Source organism: Rhodotorula graminis (genome assembly GCF_001329695.1).
Source record: "Rhodotorula graminis WP1 unplaced genomic scaffold RHOBAscaffold_1, whole genome shotgun sequence".
Classification (NCBI taxonomy): Eukaryota; Fungi; Basidiomycota; class Microbotryomycetes; order Sporidiobolales; family Sporidiobolaceae; genus Rhodotorula; species Rhodotorula graminis.
In genome coordinates this window covers 1,144,919-1,163,284 of record NW_017264928.1, presented here as the reverse complement: position 1 = coordinate 1,163,284, position 18,366 = coordinate 1,144,919, and the positions used below count along the sequence as shown (strand labels likewise).

Genomic DNA, 18,366 nt, shown 5'->3' with positions numbered 1-18,366 from the left:
TTAGCCACGCGCGTGCTAGTGCCGAGCTGTGGGAGAGCGAGAGCTTTCCGTCATGGAGGCGCGCCATCTCTCGTCGCCAACACCCGCTCGAGCATTTTCTGCCGCGAGTGGATGACGCGTACAACTACTTGCACAGCTGGACTGACCTGCGAGAGGTCCACCAAGCGGGAGAGAGCGGGTTTGCCTTGGACCGGCTCCCTTGCCGCCGCGGCCGCCGTCTCCGGTTCCTCTCTCTCGCTCCACACCACACCGGCTCTGCATAGCACCTGTTGTACCGCACCAGCCACACACTCGACGCCCCGATCGCCCCGAACCGCCCGTCTAGCTGCCCGTCTCGCCGTTGCCGCCTCCTCCCCCACTCTCCCATCTCGAACCCAGTCTCGCTCGTCACCATGGCCACCGTCGCAGTCGTGCACCCCAAGACCATCAATCCGCTCCTCGCAGGTGCGCCCACACGCCCCCTCCCCTTCCCCAGGCGCGAGCTGACCTTTCTCCTTCCCCCTCCCCCTCCGGCTTCCTCTGCCGGCCCACTCGCGCCGGCTCGCCCTGGCTTGCCGACCATGCAGCGTACCTCCAGTCGCTCGCGACCAAGCCCATGCTCACCAAGTCTCTGACTTCTGGATCGCTCTCGTACGTTCCGCCTCTCTCTGCGCCTTCGCGGACCCCTTGCGGCCTCGGCGTCCCTCTCCTCCCGTCGGCAGCTCGCACTGACCACTTCTCGCGCGCCACAGCGTCCTGTCCGAGATCATCGCGGGCCATGTCGCCGGCTCGCCGCCGCCGCCGTTGTCGGCCAAGGAGCGCACGGGCTTCTTCCCGCTCGACCTCCTCAAGCAGAACCACAAGGCGATCAAGCTCGGCATCTACGGTGCGTTGACCGCACCTCCCTGTCGTCGTCTCGCGGTTTCGCGACTGACGCTCTTTGCCTCGCCGACACAGGCTTCTTCGTCTCGGCGCCGCTCGGCCACGCCCTCCTCGCCATCCTCCAGCGCGCGTTCGCCGGCAAGACGTCGGCGCGCGCCAAGCTCATGCAGATCATCGCGTCCAACCTCTTCATCTCGCCGATCCAGCAGAGCGTCTACAGTGCGTCGAGCCGTCCCCTCGCCTTCCCGTGCGACGTTCCGAGCGAACGAGGGCTCACTCGAGGCTCGTGCCCACAGTTGCCGCCATGGCCATCATCAACGGCGCGACGACGCCGCAGGCCATCATCAACGCGTGGAAGATGTCCATCATGAAGATCCTCAAGGTGCGCCGTCTGCCTCTTTCCCCTCGGCCGTCGTGCGCGCAGGGCCCTGACTGGCTCGTTCCCGCCCGCAGCTCTCGTGGGTCGTGTCGACCTTGACGATGATTGTCGCGCAGAAGTTCCTCGCGCCCGAGCTCTGGGGTGCGTCCTCCTTGTCCTTCCCTCGGTGCTTCGCCCGGAAACTGACAATCTCGCGCCCCTTGCCCTCGCAGTTCCCTTCTTTACCGTGCGCCCGTCTCACTCGGCCTCTCTCTCTCTCTCGCCAGGCGCTCGACGTCCCCCTGACACTCTTTTCCACGCATGCAGCTCGTCGGCCAGTCTGTCGGCTGCGTCATCAACATCCAGGTGCGCACGCGCCTCGTCTGTCCTTCTCAAACCGCGGCAAACTGACGCGTCCTCCCTCGTCCCCTCTCTCCCCGCGACGCCCTCGTTCCTCTCCCATGCGCCCGTCTCGCCCCGCTGCAGGTCAAGAAGCGCGCCATCGCCGCCCGCGCCAAGTCGCAGGCCGCAAAGGACGCGGCCGAGGCGCTCGAGAAGAAGGCGCAGGACGAGCTCGCCAAGAAGCGCGCGCAGGAGTGAGTGCGCTTGCACGGCGAGGACGGCGTGCGAGAGGGCTGAGCGAGCGCATGCGCAGCGGCACGCGGGTGCCGGTGCGCGGGCGCCGTCGGACGGATCGGGGGATCTACGTACTTTCCATGCCGAGGCGGGTCTCTCTTTGGCGCGTCCCTTTCTTCTCTCTCGTTCTTGCAGATCGGGTCTTCTTCTTCTTCTGTGCAACTTTGGCCGGCAAGTGCTTTCCGCGTCGTTTGTCTCGAGAGAAGCGAGCAGGTGCGAGCGCGACGAGGCGATGGCGTCGACCCAGCTGCAGCGCTCTTGGCTCGAACGGCCGGGCCGCTGTGTCGCGCCCCGCACTGAGGAGCTGGATAACCGTGCCGCCCGTCCGGGGTCTGGGAGAACGAGAGGCGCAGAAAAGTTGAGGGCGAGCAAGCTGTGCGGTGAAAGGTGGCGGCCGCCGGGTGAACGTGGACGAGCGCAGCAGCAGACGACGAGCGCGAGTGGACGCCATGGCCAGAGAGAGCGAGGGCGAGGCGGTGCATCGGCTGGCGGTGCCACGGGGGGGCGACGAGAGGCGGTCGAGGTCGAGAACGAGCGTGCCGCGAGCCCCTCGTCGCGCACATCTCTCAGCTCGCCCCACGTCCAGCACATCCCTCGAGCACCCCGGCAAGCCCGCAGAAAGTTCCCCAGCACCACCTGCCACCACCTGGGACCATCCAGCTCACGCCCCGTGTCGCCATTCACCTTGCCGGCGTTGCCCTCCACCGTCCAACCCCGAGGACCCCGCCCACGGCTCGTGCTCGTCGCCTCGCGCCCTCCCATGTCGTCCTACGGCACCCGCAGGAACTCGGCTATCCAGGTGCGTCCCCTCGCCCCTTGTTCCACGCGTCGAGCGCGTCCGAGCCGCCGCTTATCAGTGTGTCGTCCGCCTCCCCCCAGTCGCCCCAGGTCGCGGCGTCGCCCCTGCCCATCTCGGCCGCCGCGCCGTACTCGCCCCAGGTGTACGCTGCCGCCGGTTCGCCGCTCCTCGCCACCAGCCTTGGCAAGCAGAAGCGGCCCGTCATGGCCCCGGCCAAGAGCGGCGCCCGCCGCCTGTCGACCTCGACCCAGGCCCAGCTCCGCCCGGGCGCCCTCTCCCAGTCGGTCCCGGCGAGCCTCATCAGCGCCGGCAGTCGCGCGAGGAGCTCGTCCGTGTCGCAGGGCCAGGGCCTCGCGCACGCCCACGCCCACAGCCACGCCGGCGACGAGCTCGTCGACGGCAACATGCTCGACCACGCCGTGCCGGCAAAGGGCAAGCGCAAGGACAAGGGCCAGACGTACGAGTGCGAGAAGTGCAGCAAGGTGCGCCTCGGCGTGCTCTCTTCTCGTCTCGACCGGCGCGCCCGTCCTGACGCTCGCACCCTCGTTCCCCCTCGACCAGGTGTACCGCCACTCGACCTGCTTGACCAAGCACCGCTGGGTGCGTCCCGCCTTTCCCTTCCTTCCCTTCTCCTCGAGGACAGCGTACTGACCGTCTTGCGCGTTCACAGGAGCACACCGAGGTCCGCCGCCACCGCTGTCCCGCCTCAGGCGAGCGAGCACTGACCCAGATCTCCCACCTCGCAGCACTGGAAGGAGGCGAGCAAGCTCCTCCTCAGCAAGCACCAGCAGGTCCAGCTCCTCGAGGGCGCCGCCATCCTCGCCGCAGCGTCGGCCGGCAGCTCGCTCCCCGACGAGAAGTCGTTCTGGTGCGTCTCGCTCTCTCTCTCTCGGCGGACAGGGTCGACGCGAGAACCGGACCTGACTCTCCCTTGTCGTGCAGGCCTGCTGCCGTGTCGCCGCCGACATCGGGCCTCCTCGGCGCCGCGCAGGGCATCCACTCGTTGTCGTTCGGCTCGCCTCGGTGGGGCCCGTCGTCGCTCATCTCGGACGTCGGCGACTACGACCGCTCCGAGCTCGACGACATCGAGTCGGACGACGAGGACGACATGTCGCCCGAGCCGCGTTCGGGTTCGGCCGAGGAGGACCAGGAGATGGAGAACGGCATGTTCGAGCTCGACCTCGAGGGCTCGGGCGAGCTCCCGCCGCCGTCGCCGCTCCCGATCCAGCACGCGCGCCTCATCAGCGGCGTCCGTGGCTCGCCCTCGGCCGGCAGCGACTCGTCGTCGTCGCGCGCGTCGTCGACGACCCGGCCCGGCATGCGCTCGTCCGACAGCGGGTTCGGATCGGTCGGCCGCGGCAACAACCTGTTCAAGGTGGCCGCCCAGCTGTCGGGCGCGGCGGGCGTCGCCCTCGCCGGCAACTCGCTCGGCGTCACGGGCGCGACGCCGCCGACGTCGCTCCTCGCGTCGCAGCAGCAGCAGCACCTGCACCCGCACCAGCACCAGCACAACCAGGCGGCGCACGCCGTCCAGGGCTTCTTCGTCCTCGACCAGCAGCAGCAGCAGCAGCAGCAGTGACCGTCGTCGACTCGCCGTCCGTCCCCTCTCTCTCGTCAGCCCCGTCGCCTCGGTTTTTCCAGGTTCGCCCGCCGGAAGTTCGGAATCCCCCCTTCTCTGCCCCCTCGGCAGGCCCACTACCCCTCGCCCCTCTCTCGCCCTTGTACACTCGTCTCCTTCCCACTTTCCGTCGCGCTCCAGCACCCGCCTCACCTCGCATCGCGCCCCTTCTCGACGTCCTCGCCCTGCCTCCCTATTCTCGCCTTCCCCTCGCCTCGTTCGACTCGACCCTCGCCGTGCCTCTCCTCTTTCGCGCCTCCCTTTCGTGACGCTGTATCCACTTGAACTTTGGCCGTACCCCCCTTCCTCGTCGCATGCAAAGACCTCCGTCGTGTCCACCTCGCCCGCTCGATTGAGAGGTCCTTCGAGAGCTTCGCGAGCGCGCTCTCTCTCTCCAAGGCTCGCCCACAGAGTGCACGAGACGCCTCTCGACTGCAAGGGAAAGCTCTACCCGAGAGGGTCCAGATCTAGTACACCACGGTCCACCGCCCGCACGAGCCTGCTCAAGCCGACGCTCGTCCCCCTCGGCCGTCGTCTCGCTCCTTCTCGACGCCCTCGCTCGACCGGGATACCTTGTCCTCGTCCTCCTCGTCGCACGCTTTGTCGCTCTGGTCGAGCTCGGCGCCGAGAGCCGACGCCGCGCCGCCGCGAAGAGCCGGACCGGCAGCGGCGCCGCCGAGCCCGAGGCGCTCGTCCCGCAGCTGGAGGTACCGCGCGAGGGACGTCAAGACGACCAAGATGGGGCACAGGACAATGATCGAGATCTGTGAGGCGTTCGAGGGCGAGGGCGAGGTGAGCGACGTTCGAGAGGGCGAGAGCGCGAGAGGGTCCGAGAGCGAGAGGACGAGGACGCACCATGCCGCGCTCCCATTTCGGCGCGTGGTCGGCAGGGAAGAAGAGGATGGACCACCAGGCGTTGAACGCGTTGCTCCACATGTTCATGCTCGCTGCGAGAGGTCGGCGAAGGGGAACGACAGGGTCAGGAGCGATGGCGCAGGAGGTCGAGAGAGAGAGAGAGGCGGACGAACCGAGGACGATGGCGCGCTCTTCGTTGTCGTGACGGCACAGGTCGTTGGCCCAGGCAAAGTTGGACGCTGTAGAGGGGCATGAGCAGGCGGGCAAGCTCGTGAGGCTCATGCGCCCGGTCCTCCTCTCGGTTCGCCGGCGAGAGGGACGCACCTTGACCTGCGTACGAGACGCCGGCGATGTAGAACGCGAAGAAGACGCCTGTAAGGAGATGAGAGGGCGTCAGGACGGCGTCGAGAGAAAGAGGAGGGTACGTTCGGGGAGAGGGAGAGAGAGGAAGGCGAGGAGCGCACCTGCTTGACCGATCTTGTCCTGCACGAGGATGAGGACGGCCGAGACGACCATGACGCCGGCAATGAGCAGGTTGACATAGTGCCGCTTGCCGTTCCAGTCAGTCCACACGGCGGTGCCGAGGAGGGCCACGACCGAGACGGCTGTCGCGCCCTGCGGAAAGTAGTTGATGTTGGGCACGCTCCACGTCTCGGCGCCAACGGCGACTTGGTGCTTCATCCAGAGCGCCATGAGGGCGTTGGACCCGATGCTCTCGAGCTCGCCGCCGACGATCCTGCGCGCCACGAGTTCGTCAGTCCGCCGTCGACAGACGATAATATTGGAGCGGAAGGCGAGAGCGAGACGCACCAGATGAGCGACATGACCCACCACCGCCAGTTGAGGAGCACTCGGCGGAAGGCGGTGCGGTCGAGCCTCGTCTTGGGCTCTGGCGGCAGGCGAGAGACGGCGAGGTCGCGCTCGACCTGGCTAAAGACGATGGAGCGGTTGCGCACGGGCGTGTCGGGGAAGAAGAGGTAGCCGTAGACGCCGATCGGGACGGTGATCGCGCCGCAGATGAGGAAGAGCCACCTGTCGAGAAATTGCGTGTCAGGATGCAACTCTGCCCGCCCACAGCCTGGCTCCTCGTCGTATGAGAGAAAGAGTCGGACGCACCGGAAGCCCTCAAGCCCGTGGAGCCCGTTCATCGACGTGTAGATGCGCGCCTGCATGACGCCCGAGAAGAGGGTGGCGATCTGGGCGGCGCTACTGAAGATGGCGGCGCGCTTGCAGACCTCGCCGGGCAGGTACCACGAGCCCATGATGTAGTGCTGCCGAGGAGGACGAGGAAGGGGGAGAGTCAGTCGAGGAACATGAGGAGGAGTAAGAGGGTGAGGGGACGCACAGCGCCGACGAATGTGCTCGCCTCGGCCATGCCCTGGAAGAAGCGGATGACGCAGAGGTGACTCGTGCTCTGCGCCGCCGCCGTCGCCATCGTGAGGCAGCCCCAGGTGACGGTCATGGCGGGAAAGACAATGCGCGCCGAGACGAACTGTATAAGCAGGTTCTGGGGGATCATGGCGATGGTGTAGCCGACCGTGAAGCACGTGTTGACGCGGTTGAGGTCGTTGCCCTTCATGTCGAGCGTCTCCTTCATGCCGCTGACGAACGCTGCCGACAGGTTTGCCCGGTCGAGGTACTGCCGAGGGGTGCGAGAGAGAGAGAGAGAGAGAGAGAGAGAGAGAGAGAGAGAGAGAGATATACCGAGGGGTGCGAGGGTCAGTCGCGGGCGGGGCGAACCGCTAGGTTGGGACTGACGACGCACGTTGGAGAAGTACATGAGGCAGATGAACGACAGGATGAACCTGCGCAGCACAGAGTCAGGGCGGGCTCGGCTCGAGAGGGAGAAGGAGGACGGACCAGTCGATCTTGACGAGCAGCCTGGCCTCGGCCTTGGTCGCCGGCGGGGTGCCCTGTAGTTCGAGGTCGTCAGGTGTCGTCCAGGCAACAAGGAGAACGCGCGACGCACCCATGCGACAGTGCGGACCTTGGACCAGAAGCTCATCGTGAGCAGTCGCGGCGCACGAATGCCGGCGAACGGCAGTTTCGAGAGCGTCGGCAGCCCTTTTGAGGAATTTGGACCGTCTTGGCCGAGTCAGACGGGCCGCTTGGGGTCGAGGACGAGCTGTAGTACTGCGCGAGCGATGAGATGAGGAGGGAGGAGGTCGAGGTCGCTGGGGCCCAGGGTGAGGGTAAGCGCTGGCCGGTGGACCTTGGAAGACCTGTCTTGAGGAGGTAGCAGAGCTCGGCCTGGCCGCAGAGCTGTCGTGGCGGCGTGAGCGAGAGCGACACGAGATGTTGGTCCTCGTCGAACGAGCTCTCGACCGTCTGCTCATCTCTCGAGACCGTGCGATTCAAGCTGGCCGACCACATTACGCAGGACCAGTGGGCCGCCAAGTACCAGGAGGCTCAGGTGCGGCCCCCGCTCTCATCCTTGCCCTTCCTCCCCCACCTCATCCCGACTCGTCTTGCCCGCGCAACCAGGCCACAGCCACCAGGGCCACAAAGCTCGAGCTCGACCGCGATTACGACGCCGCCTTCACCGCCTACATCACCGCCGCCCACACCTACCTCTTCCTCGTGCGACACATCGTCGACCCCGATTCCAAGACCAAGTTCCGCGCAGTGTCGGCAAAGCTCGTCGAGCGTGCAGAGCGCATCAAGCGTGCGAGGAACAACGACATCAAGCCCGTCCAGAGGAACCCGCTATCGCTCGGTGCGCACCCTCTCTCCCCCCTCTCTTCCTTAAGCAGCGCGAGCTGATCCTCGTGCGCCCGACAGAGGAGCAGGACTCGGTCATCGAGCAAGGCGCGACCGTCTGTGGTCGCAGACTGCGACGATGGACGGGCGCTCAAGTTCATACAGCCCAAGGGTGCGCCCACCTCTCGCTTCCTCCTCCTCGAGCGAGCTGACCCTGTCTGCCGCACACAGGCCCGCACCGGCGCCACCGCCTCTCTCGCCCGCTCAACAAGCAGCAGGCTGTACCTGGGTCCCGTGCGGCGAGGCGCTGCCTGGAGCGATCATGGTCGGCGACTCGGTGCGCGGGACCGACGTCGTGCAGGACAACGTGGCCGACTGCTCGGTCGTCGCCGCGCTCATCGCCGCAGCAGAGCACCACGCTCGTTATCGGTCCAAGGTGCGTCCCTCTTCCTCGGCCTGTCGCGCTCGTCGTCGAAACCGTCCTTGACCTCGCCTCGCGCTCGCAGCTCGCCCTGTCGTGCCTCTTTCCTCAAGACGAGTCGGGCCTGCCCATCGTCAGCCGAGACGGCCGGTATCGCGCTCGGTTCCTCGTCAACGGCACATGGAGACGGGTCCGTCCACCTGCGCCGCCTTGAGCTCGCGTCGAATACTCGCACTGACCCCTTCCCCTCGCCGACAGCTCGGTTCGTCGCCTTCTGCCTCGACGGCTCAGGCCCGCGCCGTACTGACGTGCCTCTGCGACACAGACATCGATGACCGCCTTCCTGTCACATCTACTGGTCGGCCAATGTTCGCGTCGACGAGCGAGCACGACCAGCTGTGGCCGGCGCTCATCGAGAAGGCGGTGCGTCCCCCTCTCTTTGCTCGCGAGCCTTTCCGTGACTGACACTCCTCTCCTCGACGCAGTACTTGACCCTCGTGGGCGGCTACGACTTTGTCGGCTCGTGCGTGAGCTCCTCCGCCTCTCGCTCGAGCAGAAACTGACCTCTCCCTCGCTCCCGCAGGAACTCGGCAAACGACCTCTAGTGCGCCCCACTCTCGCTTCTCTCCTCCTCGAGCCCCCTCTGACGACTAGCACGCACGCAGCGTCATGTCGGGCTGGCTGCCCGAGACGATCCCGCTCCGCACGGGCCTCCGGAGCGAGGCGGCGTGGCAGCGCATCCGGAACGGCTTCTCTCTCGGTCCGTCTCGCTCTCTCTCTCTCTCCCCGAGAGGTCGGCGCGACACGTCCTGATGACCCTCTCGACCAGGTCATTGCGTCTTGACGGTCGGTACGGGCAAGGTCGTCGAGGAGGGCTCGTCGTCGCTCGGGCTCGTCTCGTCGCACGACTACGCCGTCATCGGTGCGTCCCCTCGTCTCTCGCCGTTCTCTTGTCTCGTCGTCAGGCCTGACAGTCGCGACGTCCCGCAGATGTGCGCGAGGAGCGCGGCGTGCGGCAGCTCGTCATCGTTAACCCGTGGCGGGCCGTCTCGGGCAACGACAGCTGGACGTCGGGCCTGCGAGAAGCACGCGACGGCGCAGAAGGTGCGTCCCTCGCCTCTTTCGAGCTGTATGTCCCTCTGCGGACACTGACTATCGGTCGCTCGCAGGACCTCAACCCCTCGTCGTCGACTGGGAGTCGCTCCCGGCGCACTTTGCCGCCCTGCACGTCAACTGGGACCCGGCGACGTTCGACAACAGCGCAACAGCACATCTGTGCGTCCCTGCGACCACCGACAGAAGGGCCGTGTCCTGACGATTCATCTCGCAGCTCTGCACCGACCTCGACCGCCGCTTCGGCCTCCTCTTCTGCCGCATCAAGTCCGTCCCTCTTCCTCGGCGACTCTGTCCCATCGTCCTGACATTTTTCCTCCCCAGGACACCGACACGTCAAGCGCATCCGCCTCGAGGTCGAGCCCGACCCGGCACTGCCGTCCGAGGTCTGGCTCTTTCTCGCCCGACACTCGACCGCGCCGCTCGAGAAGGGCGAGTACATCGGCCTCGGCGTCGCAAGGAGCTCGATGTCTCTTACGGGCTCGGACGACGCCTTGCGGCTCGATGACTCGGTCTGTCTCGCTGTTTCTCTCCCTCTCTGCCTGCAGAACCGAGCACTGACTCGCCGAGAGCCCGCAGGCGTCCATGCACGACAACCTCAACGACCTGGTGCGTCCCCTCTCACTCCTCGTCGAGCCGCACAACCTGACCTTGCCTCGCGCGCAGTACCGCTTTCTGCCCGAGCCCGGCGCGACCTCATTCGACCTCGTCGTCTCGCACGAGGGACGTGCGCCCAACTTTCGCTTCACGCTGTCGGCCTACAGCAACAGCCGCGTCAAGTTTCTCGAGCCGCCAGCACCGCTTCCTCACGCCGTCAAGGTGAGCCACCTCTGTCGTCCTTTTTCGACTCGAGCAGAGCCTGACCTTGTCTGTCCTCGCGCGCAGACTACGGGCTCTTGGACGACGGCGACCGCCGGCGGCAACCACACCTGCCCGACGTTCCTGCACAACCCGCAGTACTGCGTCACGATCAAGTCGTCGTCGGGCGCCGCAGGAGGAAAGGCGACGCTCGAGGTCGTCGGCGAGACGGACAAGGACTCGCCCATCAACGTCAAGCTCCTCTTTCGAGGTGGCGCTCGAATCGCAGAGTGCGTCCCGCTCTCCTTCTCTTCGTCCCCGACGTCAGACGCAGGTCCTGACCTTTCCTCGCGCAGGTTCGAGGGTCGTGACGTGGTCGGCGGAGGGTCAACTTACGCTCACGGGCGCGCTTCGTTCTCGGTTCGCGACGTCGCTCGTGCGTCCCTCTTTCTCTCTCACTAGATGTCGACCGACGACCTGACCGATCTCGACGCACACAGCCGGCTCCTACACCCTCGTTGTCTCGTCCTTCCAGCCTCGCCACCTCGCCGACTTTTCCCTCGTCCTGCGCTCGAGCCTGCCCGTCGAGCTCGCCCCGGTACCGCCAGAGGGTGCAGGTATGTACGCGCGGCAGGCCAGGGGCGCTTGGTCGGACGGCTGCGACGGCGGCAAGGACGCGTTGAGGCGGAACCCGAGGTTCGCGCTTCGAGTGACGAGGGCGACGAGCGTCAAGTGCGCCCCCTTCTCCCTTCTCTCTCCTTTCCAGATGTTCTACTGACCTCCCTCTCTCGACTTCAACAGGGTCCGGCTGCAGACGCCCGCAGGCCCTCGCCCGATCGCCGTTTCCCTCTTTTCCGCCTCTCGAACCGGCGAGCCTCTGCAGCAGGTCGCCTCGTCTGGCGCCTACTCGGACGCCGTCTGCGGCGTCGTCCTGCCCCTCACTCGCCTCGAGCCCACTGAGCATGGTCCGTCCTCCTCTCTCTCTCAAGCCTCTTTCGCGCCTCTCGAGCTCACGCTCCCTCCTCCCTCTCTCTCCCAGGCTACCTCGTCGTCCCCTCGACTTTCCAGCCCGGCGTGCACGCCGAGTTCTCGATCTCTCTGTACGCCGATGCGCCCGTCACGCTCGCGAGGGTCGAGTAGCAACTGCTCGGATCGTCGAGACGAGGGGAGGAACGAGATCATGTTGCACCAGATTCTCCGCGAGTCGAGCTAGAGAGAGACACAAAGGGTACGACGAGAGGGAAAGACGAGATCGAGAGACTAGAGAGAGGCTGAACGAGAGGGAAGGGCAGGAAACGATCGCGCTCAGTCGGTGACCGTCGCGACGGGAGGAGCCTGCGCATCGAGGTCGTCAGTCTCGCTCAGCGCTCCCGGGAGAGGCAGAGAGAGAAAAAGGGAGACGCACCCTGTCGGCCATCTTCCACAGCGACAAGCTCGCCTTGCCGCCGCAGTCCTCGGAAGGCGCGCCCCTGCAGCTGAACCTGCACAGCGACTCGTCGACGGGTGTCGACGCGACCGAGAGCGACTCGCCCGCTAGCGCGTAGAAGCACTCGCCGTAGTACTCGAGGCCTGCAGGGAAGAAGTTGTGCGTCAGGGCGTGTCGTGCGAGGAGAGAGGGGTCCGAGCGGCAGGGACGTACCGCAGTACGAGGCGCCCTTGGACGCGCAGAAGTCGAGGCACGACTCGACACGGCCCTCGGCGTTGGTGTGCTGGCGAGGGAGGACGCGCTGACGGTTGACGACGAGGTCGGCGTAGCCTGCGGGCGAGGAGAAACCGGCTCGTGAGTCAGGGCGGGCCCAAGAGGGAGAGCGCGAGAGCGAGGACGCACAGCCCTGGTACGTGTAGTCGCCATAGCTCGCAAGCTGCTCGTTGCTGACGGGCTCCACCCACGGGATCTGCTTGGCAAAAGGTATTCAGTGCGCCGCTTCGAGGAGCTGAACCTGATGAAGACGAGCGAGCGCAGGACGCACCGACTCGGACACGTAGGCCGTCAGGGCGGCACTTCCGCCGCAGATCGCCGTCGGGTCATTCTTGCACGCGAGGTTGCAGTGGTCGACCGGCTCAGTCCAGCGAGGTACGCCGGGAGCGCCCCAGCACTCGCCCTGCGAGTTCGCGAGAGGCTCGTAAGCGCTCGGTCCTCCTCGTGCGGGAGCGAGAGAGAGAGAGGAGACACACCTTGTACTCGAGGCCGCAGATCGCGTAGCCGGCTGTGGCGCACTGCGGGCACAGAGACCGAGGTGAGCCAACTTGAGAAGGCCGCTTTCGCGCGCTTGCGAAAAACGAGGGACGTACAGCAGCGAGACACGACCCGGGCGTAAAAGCCGCCTTGCTCGTCAGGTCGTTCGGGAGGACGTGCCCGTCAAAGGCGAGGTCGCGCCAGCAGCCCTGGTACGACCAGCCGGGCACCAGCCGCACGGTCGGGGTCGGCGCGGCGGCGGCGGAAGAGGAGGTTGTCATGCTGGTCGTTGTCGTCGTGATAGTTGTAGAGCTGCTCGAGGATGAGGTGGACGAGGACGAGTCGGCGGTCGGCGTCGAGGGCTCTTCGACGGGCGTCGGCGTGTCGGGCCTGGTTCGGCACGAGGTCGTCAGTGTCGGCTTGTCTGCCGAAAGAGACCGTCAAAGAAGAGAAAGCGCCACGTACGTCGTCCCGGTGATGGTGTCGCCGTCGTCGAGCGTGACCGTGATCGTCTCGGCGTCGCTCGACGAGCTTGAGGTCGAGCCGTCGTGCGCAGGCGGCGTTGTCGGCGAGGGAGCAGGGCTAGTAGCGCCCGTTGAGGTCGCCGTGCAGGTGTGCGAGGTCGTGGTGGTACTGCGGTGCAAGGTGGTCGTCAGGATGGGTGCGCTCGACGGGCAGACAGAGGGGAGGGGTCGACGCACGTCGCCGCAGTCGTGGTCGTCGTCGTCTGGCCCGGCACGACGACCGGCACCGTGTTGCACGAACCAGCTGCGTGAGTGAGCAGTGAGTATGATGCGCTGCGGCGAGGAGAGGTGTGGACGTACCTGAAAGCGTCGTGCCGAGCGGGCAGACACACTGCCTGTCCTGCAGCACGAACGGCACGCCATTCTTGGACGTGTTGCTGCGGCACACGGCGATATCAGTCAGGTGCGCACGACGCCGGAGCGGGACGAGGAGAAGCGGGCGTACCAGCTCTTTGCGCCATCTTTGTCGCACGTCTTGACGGCCGAGTTGAACGCGCTCGAGCACTTGATGCACGTCTTGGTCTCTGCGCGCAAGACGTCTGTCAGTCTCTCTTACTCGAGAGGGAGAAGATAAGGAAGAGGGACGCGCGCTCGACGCCGTAGTGGCCGAAAGGGCAGTGCGCGACGCACGTTCCCTTGAGCGGGTTGAGGTACAGCTGGTGCTTCGACTTGCTCAAGCCGCACGACGACACAGCGACGGTACCCACGGGGCTGATGCGGCGCTCGAGGCGCACGGGCGAGAACGACTCGTGCGCGGTCGGGGACGAGGCTGAGGCGGAGAGGAAGAGCGGCGAGAGGGCCGCGAGGGCCGCGAGGAGCTCGGTCGGGCGCATCGCTTCTCGTGTGCGCGCGAGAGGGAGAGAGGCGTGGAAGGGAAGCAAGAGGCGAGCGGCGAGGCCGACGAGCCCTCGCTCACCCCGACAAGAAAGAAGGCCTCGTCCCCTCCTTTGTCCTCGCTCGACCGACTCGCGCAGCGCATCGGCGCCGTGTGCCCGGCACACGAGGGCATGCAGCAAAGCGGGGCGTGCGACGAGTCGATCGGCGGAGAGTTTGCGGCGCATTGAGCGTGAGAGAGGGGGGAGGAGGGGGCCGAGCGAGAAGAGGGGTGCGAGCGGCTCGAGGTACATGCGGCGGCGTGACAGCGGGCTTGCGGATGATGATGGGCGATGCAGTGCAGCCGCTGTGTACACAGAGGACTCAGTGAGCGGGCGAGTCTCGAACGAGGGCTGCGGCGGAACTTGGGCGCACCTCGTCCTCTTCGCTCCTCCCGCTCCCACTCCCTCTCGCGCCGCTCAGTCCTCCGCCACGTACACCTCGCTCTCCCTCGCGCTCCCACTCCCACTCGCCCCATCCTCGCCCCTGCGCCTCTTGCCCAGCCGCTCCGCCTTGTCCTCCCGCTTGCGGCGCCGCGTCTCCTTCTTGGCGACGACGGCCTGGCGCGGGTTGAGCGGCGCCGACGTCTTGAGGTGCTTGATCGCCGTCGGCGCGAAGCGGCTCGTCGGTGCGGCAGTGGCAGTCGCAGTGCTGGCGGTGGTCGAGGCGGAAGAGGGAGGGTGGAGCAGATGAGGGACGAGCCATGGCGCCGAGAGCGGCGTCGGGAGGTGCGAGGCGATGAGGTCGAGGAGCGGCGCCGTTCCAGGTGCGCGAGACTGCAGTGTGCATCCAGTGTCAGTCACTGTCGACCGGCATGAAGAGAGAGAGAGGAAGGGAGAGACGCACCGAAAGCCCGATCACGGCGACCCTCCTCAGGCCGAGCGCATCGGCCAGCTTGCGCTCAGCGCCGACATCGAGCTGCACGAGCCTGACGCTGCGCATCTCGGGCCTCGCTGCGCCCTTCTTCTTCTCGTCCTCGCCGTCCCCCTTGCCCGCCTCCCGCTCGCTCCTCCTCGAGGCGAGCACGCCGTCGAGCGCGCTCTGGACGCCGTTGGCCGCCGCGACCATGGTCGGCAGGTGGGCGACGAGCGACGGCGGGTTGATGTCGGGGCGGCACACGAGGACGAGGTCGACGATGGGGACAGTCGGCGGCGGGGAAGGGGTCGGCGCGGCTGCGGGTGCGGGCGCCGGCGCGCTCGTCTCGGGCTCGACGTCCGTGTCCATCGCGTCGGCAACGTCGACGTCGCCGTTGCCGACGACAGGAGCCGCCGCGCTCGGCTGCGTCGGCAGGAGCGCGCCCTCATCCACCGCAGCCGTCCTTGCTCGCGCCGACGACCCGCTCACGCGCCGCGCGTCCGAGTTGACGAGGAGCCGCACGCCTCGCTCGCTCTGCGCGTCACCCGCGACGACGACGTACGGCGGACGGCGGTCGAGGGAGGGCTTGGGCGTGCGGCGCGAGCGGAGGAACGCGTAGGCCGGGTGGTCGGCGAGCGGGAGGGGCTGCGGCGCCGGGCGGGTAGCCGAGGCCGGGATGACGGCCGGGGCCGCGCCTTGGTCCTTGCCCTTGGTCGACTTGCGGCGGCGGTGGCGGCCCGCGCGAGGCTCGGGCGGCGGCGGCAGCGACAGGGACGACGACGGCGCGGCGTCGCGGTCGCCGAGATCCCAGCGGCCCCAGCGGATGCGCGTCTCGAGCGCGCGCGTCACCTCGTTGATGCCGAGGACGAGGTGCGACAGGATGGGCGGGGCGAGCTCGGAGGGCGCGGCGGAGGTGGGAGGAGGAGGGTGCGGCTGGGAGGAAGGGATCGAGTAGGTCGACGACGAGCGGGTCGTGAGCGTGTGGGTCGCGACGGTCGGCGCTGTCACCTTGTTGTCGTCGCTGGATACGCTCATGGCCGGCGCGTCCTTGCCCTTGCCCTTGTCCTTGCTCTGGATTTCGACGTCGCCGAGGCCGCGGCGCGAGTTGCCCCGGCGGCGGGCGTGCTCGTCGAGGCGCCAGTCCGAGATGGACTTGGCCGAGCTGGTGGTCGAGTCGGCGAGTACGGCGAGGAGCTGGTCGAGGATGGCGCGGCGAACCGAGGCGGGGAGCGGAGGCCTGCGGGCGGGCGACGAGGAGGAGAGGTCAGCTCTCGCTCTTTCTTGGTGGGTGGGAGGGGGAAGGTGCTCACCAGTCTACGGTGAGCGGATTGGCGAGGACGGGCTTGTACACCGTCTTGCGGGTCGGGTCTTGCGGGTCGTGCCGAGAGCGAGCGCGGACCGAGGTGCCCGTGTCGGCAGAGCGCGCGGCCTGCTTAACGTTCGGGGCCATGACGGGTGGTTGATGGAGCTGGAGGTGGCTCTGGAGCTGTCGTGCAAGCCTTCTGCCGTCGTGAGCGAGAGCAGGAGGGCCGAGCCGGCTTCATCTCATCTCCTCTCGAGCTTGACCTCTGCTCTCCTCTCCCACCACCCAGGGCTGCCACGAGTCGACTCGCACCATGCAGCCAGACACTCCACCAACAGCCTCAGAGCCGGCCCAGCCAAAGCCGGCCCGCAAGCGCTTCGTCGGCCGCTCGTCCACCTCGTCCCGCCCGCCGGCGTCCTCCAACAAGGTCGTCGCCGCCAGCGCCCTCCAGCAGCAGCAGCAGCAGCCCGTCGACCCGCTCCTCGAGGCCGCCATCCACCACCTCCTGCCGAGCAACTACAACTTTGAGATCCCCAAGTCGGTCGCCCAGATCCTCCGCAACCGCGCCACCCGCGTCGCCCTCCAGATGCCCGAGGGCCTCGCCATGTACGGCTGCGCCATCGTCGACATCCTCGAGCGCTTCACCGGCGCCGAGTGCGTCATCATGGGCGACGTCACGTACGGCGCGTGCTGCATCGACGACTACACGGCCCGCGCGCTCGGGTGCGACATGATGATCCACTACGGCCACTCGTGCCTCGTCCCCGTCGACACGACCACCATCAAGACCCTGTACGTCTTTGTCGAGATCGGCGTCGACCGACAGCACCTCGCCGGCACCGTGCGCCTCAACTTCCCGACCTGCATCCCGCCTCGAGGTGCCGGCGCCCTGTCGAACCAGGCCTTGGCCAAGGGCAAAGGTCCCGAGCTCGAGATCTCCATCGAGCCGGCGTCGCAGGCCAAGTGCGCCGGCGGCTGCGCGTGCTCGTCGGCGTCGTCGTCGACTTCGTCCCCGTCGTCCGGCGGCGCATGCTGCGGCGCGCGCAACCCGCAGCAGGACGCCTCGAGCGCCACCGACGAGCCCGTGCAGGCCCCGCCGCCGGTCAAACTCGCCGTCGTCGGCACGATCCAGTTCGTCGCCGCCGTCCAAGGGCTCAAGGCCGACCTCGAGGCCGACGCGCAGCTCGACGCGCAGCGCCTCGCGATCGAGGCCGCGCCGTCGTCGTCGTCGAGTGCGAGCGGTGCGAGCGGCGAGGGCAACAGCGCCTCGAGCGAGGTCGCGGCGGCGAGCCCGAGGTTCGAGGTCGTCGTGCCGCAGGTCAAGCCGCTCAGCCCGGGCGAGATTCTCGGCTGCACGGCGCCCAAGCTCGCAGCCGACACGGACGCTCTCCTGTGCGTCACCCTCTCCCTCTCTCGTCCTGGATCTCGCCCTGTCGAGCGTGCGCACAGCCACTCACCCACGCTGGCGCGCCTCTGCAGCTACGTCGGCGACGGCCGGTTCCACCTCGAGTCGATCATGATCCAGAACCCGCTCGTGCCGGCGTTCCGGTACGACCCGTACACGAAGCGGTTGACGCGCGAGCTGTACGACCACGCCGAGATGCGCGAGGTGCGCGGGCAGGCCGTCGCGAGGGCGCGGGACAGCCTGGTCGAGAACCGCGGGAGGGCAGAGGAGGACAAGGAGAGCTGGGCGGTCGTGCTCGGGACGCTTGGGCGGCAGGGAAACTTGCGGGTCCTCAAGGTGCGTCCGCCTCTCCTCGTTCACCTCTCTCTCTCTCTCTCGCTCTGGCCGCTCACACGCCCTCTCGTCACAGTCTGTCACCCGCCACCTCGACGCTCCTCCCGCCACGTCGTCGACTATGCTCTCCACGACGACGCCCTCGTCAACCTCGTCGTCGACGCCGTTCATCCCGATCCTCCTCTCCGAGCTGTCGCCGGCCAAGCTCTCGCTCCTGCAGGGCATCTCGACCTTTGTCCAGACGTCGTGCCCCCGTCTCTCGATCGACTGGGGCTACGCCTTTTCGCGCCCGCTCCTGTCGCCGTACGAGGCGGCCGTCGCGCTCGGGGTCGACGGCGCGCGCGGGTGGAAGGACATGGGGCGCGATGCCGAGCAGCGCGGGCTCGAGGGCGCGCGCAAGGGCGACGAGGACTACCCGATGGACTTTTACAGCGACAAGGGGCTCGGCGAGTGGACGCCACGATTCGGGATGGGGGCGAGGAGGGCGGGAGGAGAGAAGGGGAGGCCCGTGCCGAGGAGCAAGAGGGCGGCGGCGGCGGTGGCGGTACCGGCGCCGTGAGGATCGTGCAACTGGCTCTGTCGAGCAAGTCTTGAGCGAGAGACGCTCGAGGTTGAGCGAGTGTGAGGTCACGTGCGCGAGAGTGGCCACGACGAGGGAGAGCGGCGTCGCACTGTCCAGCTGCTCCTCCACCCGCTCGACACCCTGCTCCCCGACGTGTCGATACTGCTCCTCGACAG

General features: G+C 67.4%; 7 protein-coding genes across 7 annotated transcripts; 4 read left to right on the top strand and 3 right to left on the bottom strand.

Annotated features, from left to right (window-relative positions):
* Positions 1 to 271: 271 nt before the first annotated feature.
* RHOBADRAFT_50771 (uncharacterized protein) lies at positions 272 to 2,044 on the top strand. Its single transcript, XM_018415490.1, has 9 exons — positions 272 to 444; positions 567 to 630; positions 732 to 865; positions 937 to 1,080; positions 1,158 to 1,243; positions 1,315 to 1,381; positions 1,453 to 1,466; positions 1,547 to 1,585; positions 1,706 to 2,044. Exons 1-9 carry the CDS (start codon positions 393 to 395, stop codon positions 1,817 to 1,819), a joined length of 714 nt encoding a protein of 237 aa, XP_018274338.1. The 5' UTR covers positions 272 to 392; the 3' UTR covers positions 1,820 to 2,044.
* A 571-nt stretch (positions 2,045 to 2,615) lies between these two features.
* RHOBADRAFT_50770 (uncharacterized protein) lies at positions 2,616 to 4,387 on the top strand (the record flags this gene model as incomplete). Its single annotated transcript, XM_018415489.1, has 6 exons — positions 2,616 to 2,654; positions 2,735 to 3,136; positions 3,216 to 3,254; positions 3,325 to 3,336; positions 3,401 to 3,522; positions 3,597 to 4,387. Coding segments are annotated over 6 exons (1,403 nt in total), but the record flags the coding sequence as incomplete, so codon positions are not given.
* A 299-nt stretch (positions 4,388 to 4,686) lies between these two features.
* Positions 4,687 to 7,182, bottom strand: RHOBADRAFT_50769 (uncharacterized protein). The gene is made up of 11 exons (XM_018415488.1): positions 7,097 to 7,182; positions 6,988 to 7,040; positions 6,893 to 6,932; positions 6,473 to 6,766; positions 6,244 to 6,398; positions 5,938 to 6,159; positions 5,592 to 5,863; positions 5,452 to 5,499; positions 5,301 to 5,366; positions 5,128 to 5,219; positions 4,687 to 5,036 (listed from the first exon to the last, which is right to left on the bottom strand). The coding sequence occupies exons 1-11, from the start codon at positions 7,130 to 7,132 to the stop codon at positions 4,776 to 4,778; spliced, it is 1,539 nt and encodes a 512-aa protein (XP_018274336.1). The 5' UTR covers positions 7,133 to 7,182; the 3' UTR covers positions 4,687 to 4,775.
* Positions 7,183 to 8,841: 1,659 nt separating this feature from the next.
* Positions 8,842 to 11,351, top strand: RHOBADRAFT_23259 (uncharacterized protein). Its single transcript, XM_018412595.1, has 14 exons — positions 8,842 to 8,852; positions 8,914 to 9,008; positions 9,078 to 9,170; positions 9,239 to 9,352; positions 9,418 to 9,523; positions 9,579 to 9,628; positions 9,686 to 9,873; positions 9,941 to 9,970; positions 10,028 to 10,180; positions 10,247 to 10,449; positions 10,516 to 10,595; positions 10,660 to 10,891; positions 10,961 to 11,124; positions 11,199 to 11,351. Exons 2-14 carry the CDS (start codon positions 8,918 to 8,920, stop codon positions 11,297 to 11,299), a joined length of 1,605 nt encoding a protein of 534 aa, XP_018274335.1. The 5' UTR covers positions 8,842 to 8,852; positions 8,914 to 8,917; the 3' UTR covers positions 11,300 to 11,351.
* A 113-nt stretch (positions 11,352 to 11,464) lies between these two features.
* Positions 11,465 to 13,692, bottom strand: RHOBADRAFT_50767 (uncharacterized protein; the record flags this gene model as incomplete). The annotated part of the gene is made up of 12 exons (XM_018415487.1): positions 11,465 to 11,494; positions 11,565 to 11,728; positions 11,799 to 11,915; positions 11,988 to 12,054; positions 12,130 to 12,261; positions 12,335 to 12,376; positions 12,452 to 12,725; positions 12,801 to 12,968; positions 13,037 to 13,103; positions 13,160 to 13,236; positions 13,305 to 13,381; positions 13,456 to 13,692. The coding sequence occupies 12 exons, from the start codon at positions 13,690 to 13,692 to the stop codon at positions 11,465 to 11,467; spliced, it is 1,452 nt and encodes a 483-aa protein (XP_018274334.1).
* A 459-nt stretch (positions 13,693 to 14,151) lies between these two features.
* Positions 14,152 to 16,037, bottom strand: RHOBADRAFT_40831 (uncharacterized protein; the record flags this gene model as incomplete). The annotated part of the gene is made up of 3 exons (XM_018413780.1): positions 14,152 to 14,508; positions 14,579 to 15,824; positions 15,898 to 16,037. The coding sequence occupies 3 exons, from the start codon at positions 16,035 to 16,037 to the stop codon at positions 14,152 to 14,154; spliced, it is 1,743 nt and encodes a 580-aa protein (XP_018274333.1).
* A 166-nt stretch (positions 16,038 to 16,203) lies between these two features.
* Positions 16,204 to 18,213, top strand: RHOBADRAFT_32925 (uncharacterized protein; the record flags this gene model as incomplete). The annotated part of the gene is made up of 5 exons (XM_018413064.1): positions 16,204 to 16,781; positions 17,124 to 17,282; positions 17,370 to 17,538; positions 17,575 to 17,631; positions 17,705 to 18,213. The coding sequence occupies 5 exons, from the start codon at positions 16,204 to 16,206 to the stop codon at positions 18,185 to 18,187; spliced, it is 1,446 nt and encodes a 481-aa protein (XP_018274332.1). The 3' UTR covers positions 18,188 to 18,213.
* Between the last annotated feature and the right edge of the window lie 153 nt (positions 18,214 to 18,366).

Coding starts and splice junctions, on each gene's coding strand:
- RHOBADRAFT_50771 (XM_018415490.1), top strand. CDS start 393: ATGGCCACCGTCGCAGTCGTGCACCCCAAGACCATCAATCCGCTCCTC. Junction 866..936: donor GATCAAGCTCGGCATCTACG/GTGCGTTGACCG, acceptor TCGCCGACACAG/GCTTCTTCGTCTCGGCGCCG. Junction 1,081..1,157: donor GATCCAGCAGAGCGTCTACA/GTGCGTCGAGCC, acceptor TCGTGCCCACAG/TTGCCGCCATGGCCATCATC.
- RHOBADRAFT_50769 (XM_018415488.1), bottom strand. CDS start 7,132: ATGAGCTTCTGGTCCAAGGTCCGCACTGTCGCATGG. Junction 5,500..5,591: donor GGACAAGATCGGTCAAGCAG/GTGCGCTCCTCG, acceptor ATCTCCTTACAG/GCGTCTTCTTCGCGTTCTAC. Junction 5,037..5,127: donor CGAAATGGGAGCGCGGCATG/GTGCGTCCTCGT, acceptor AACGCCTCACAG/ATCTCGATCATTGTCCTGTG.
- RHOBADRAFT_23259 (XM_018412595.1), top strand. CDS start 8,918: ATGTCGGGCTGGCTGCCCGAGACGATCCCGCTCCGCACGGGCCTCCGG. Junction 9,171..9,238: donor GCACGACTACGCCGTCATCG/GTGCGTCCCCTC, acceptor GACGTCCCGCAG/ATGTGCGCGAGGAGCGCGGC. Junction 10,450..10,515: donor GGTGGCGCTCGAATCGCAGA/GTGCGTCCCGCT, acceptor TTCCTCGCGCAG/GTTCGAGGGTCGTGACGTGG.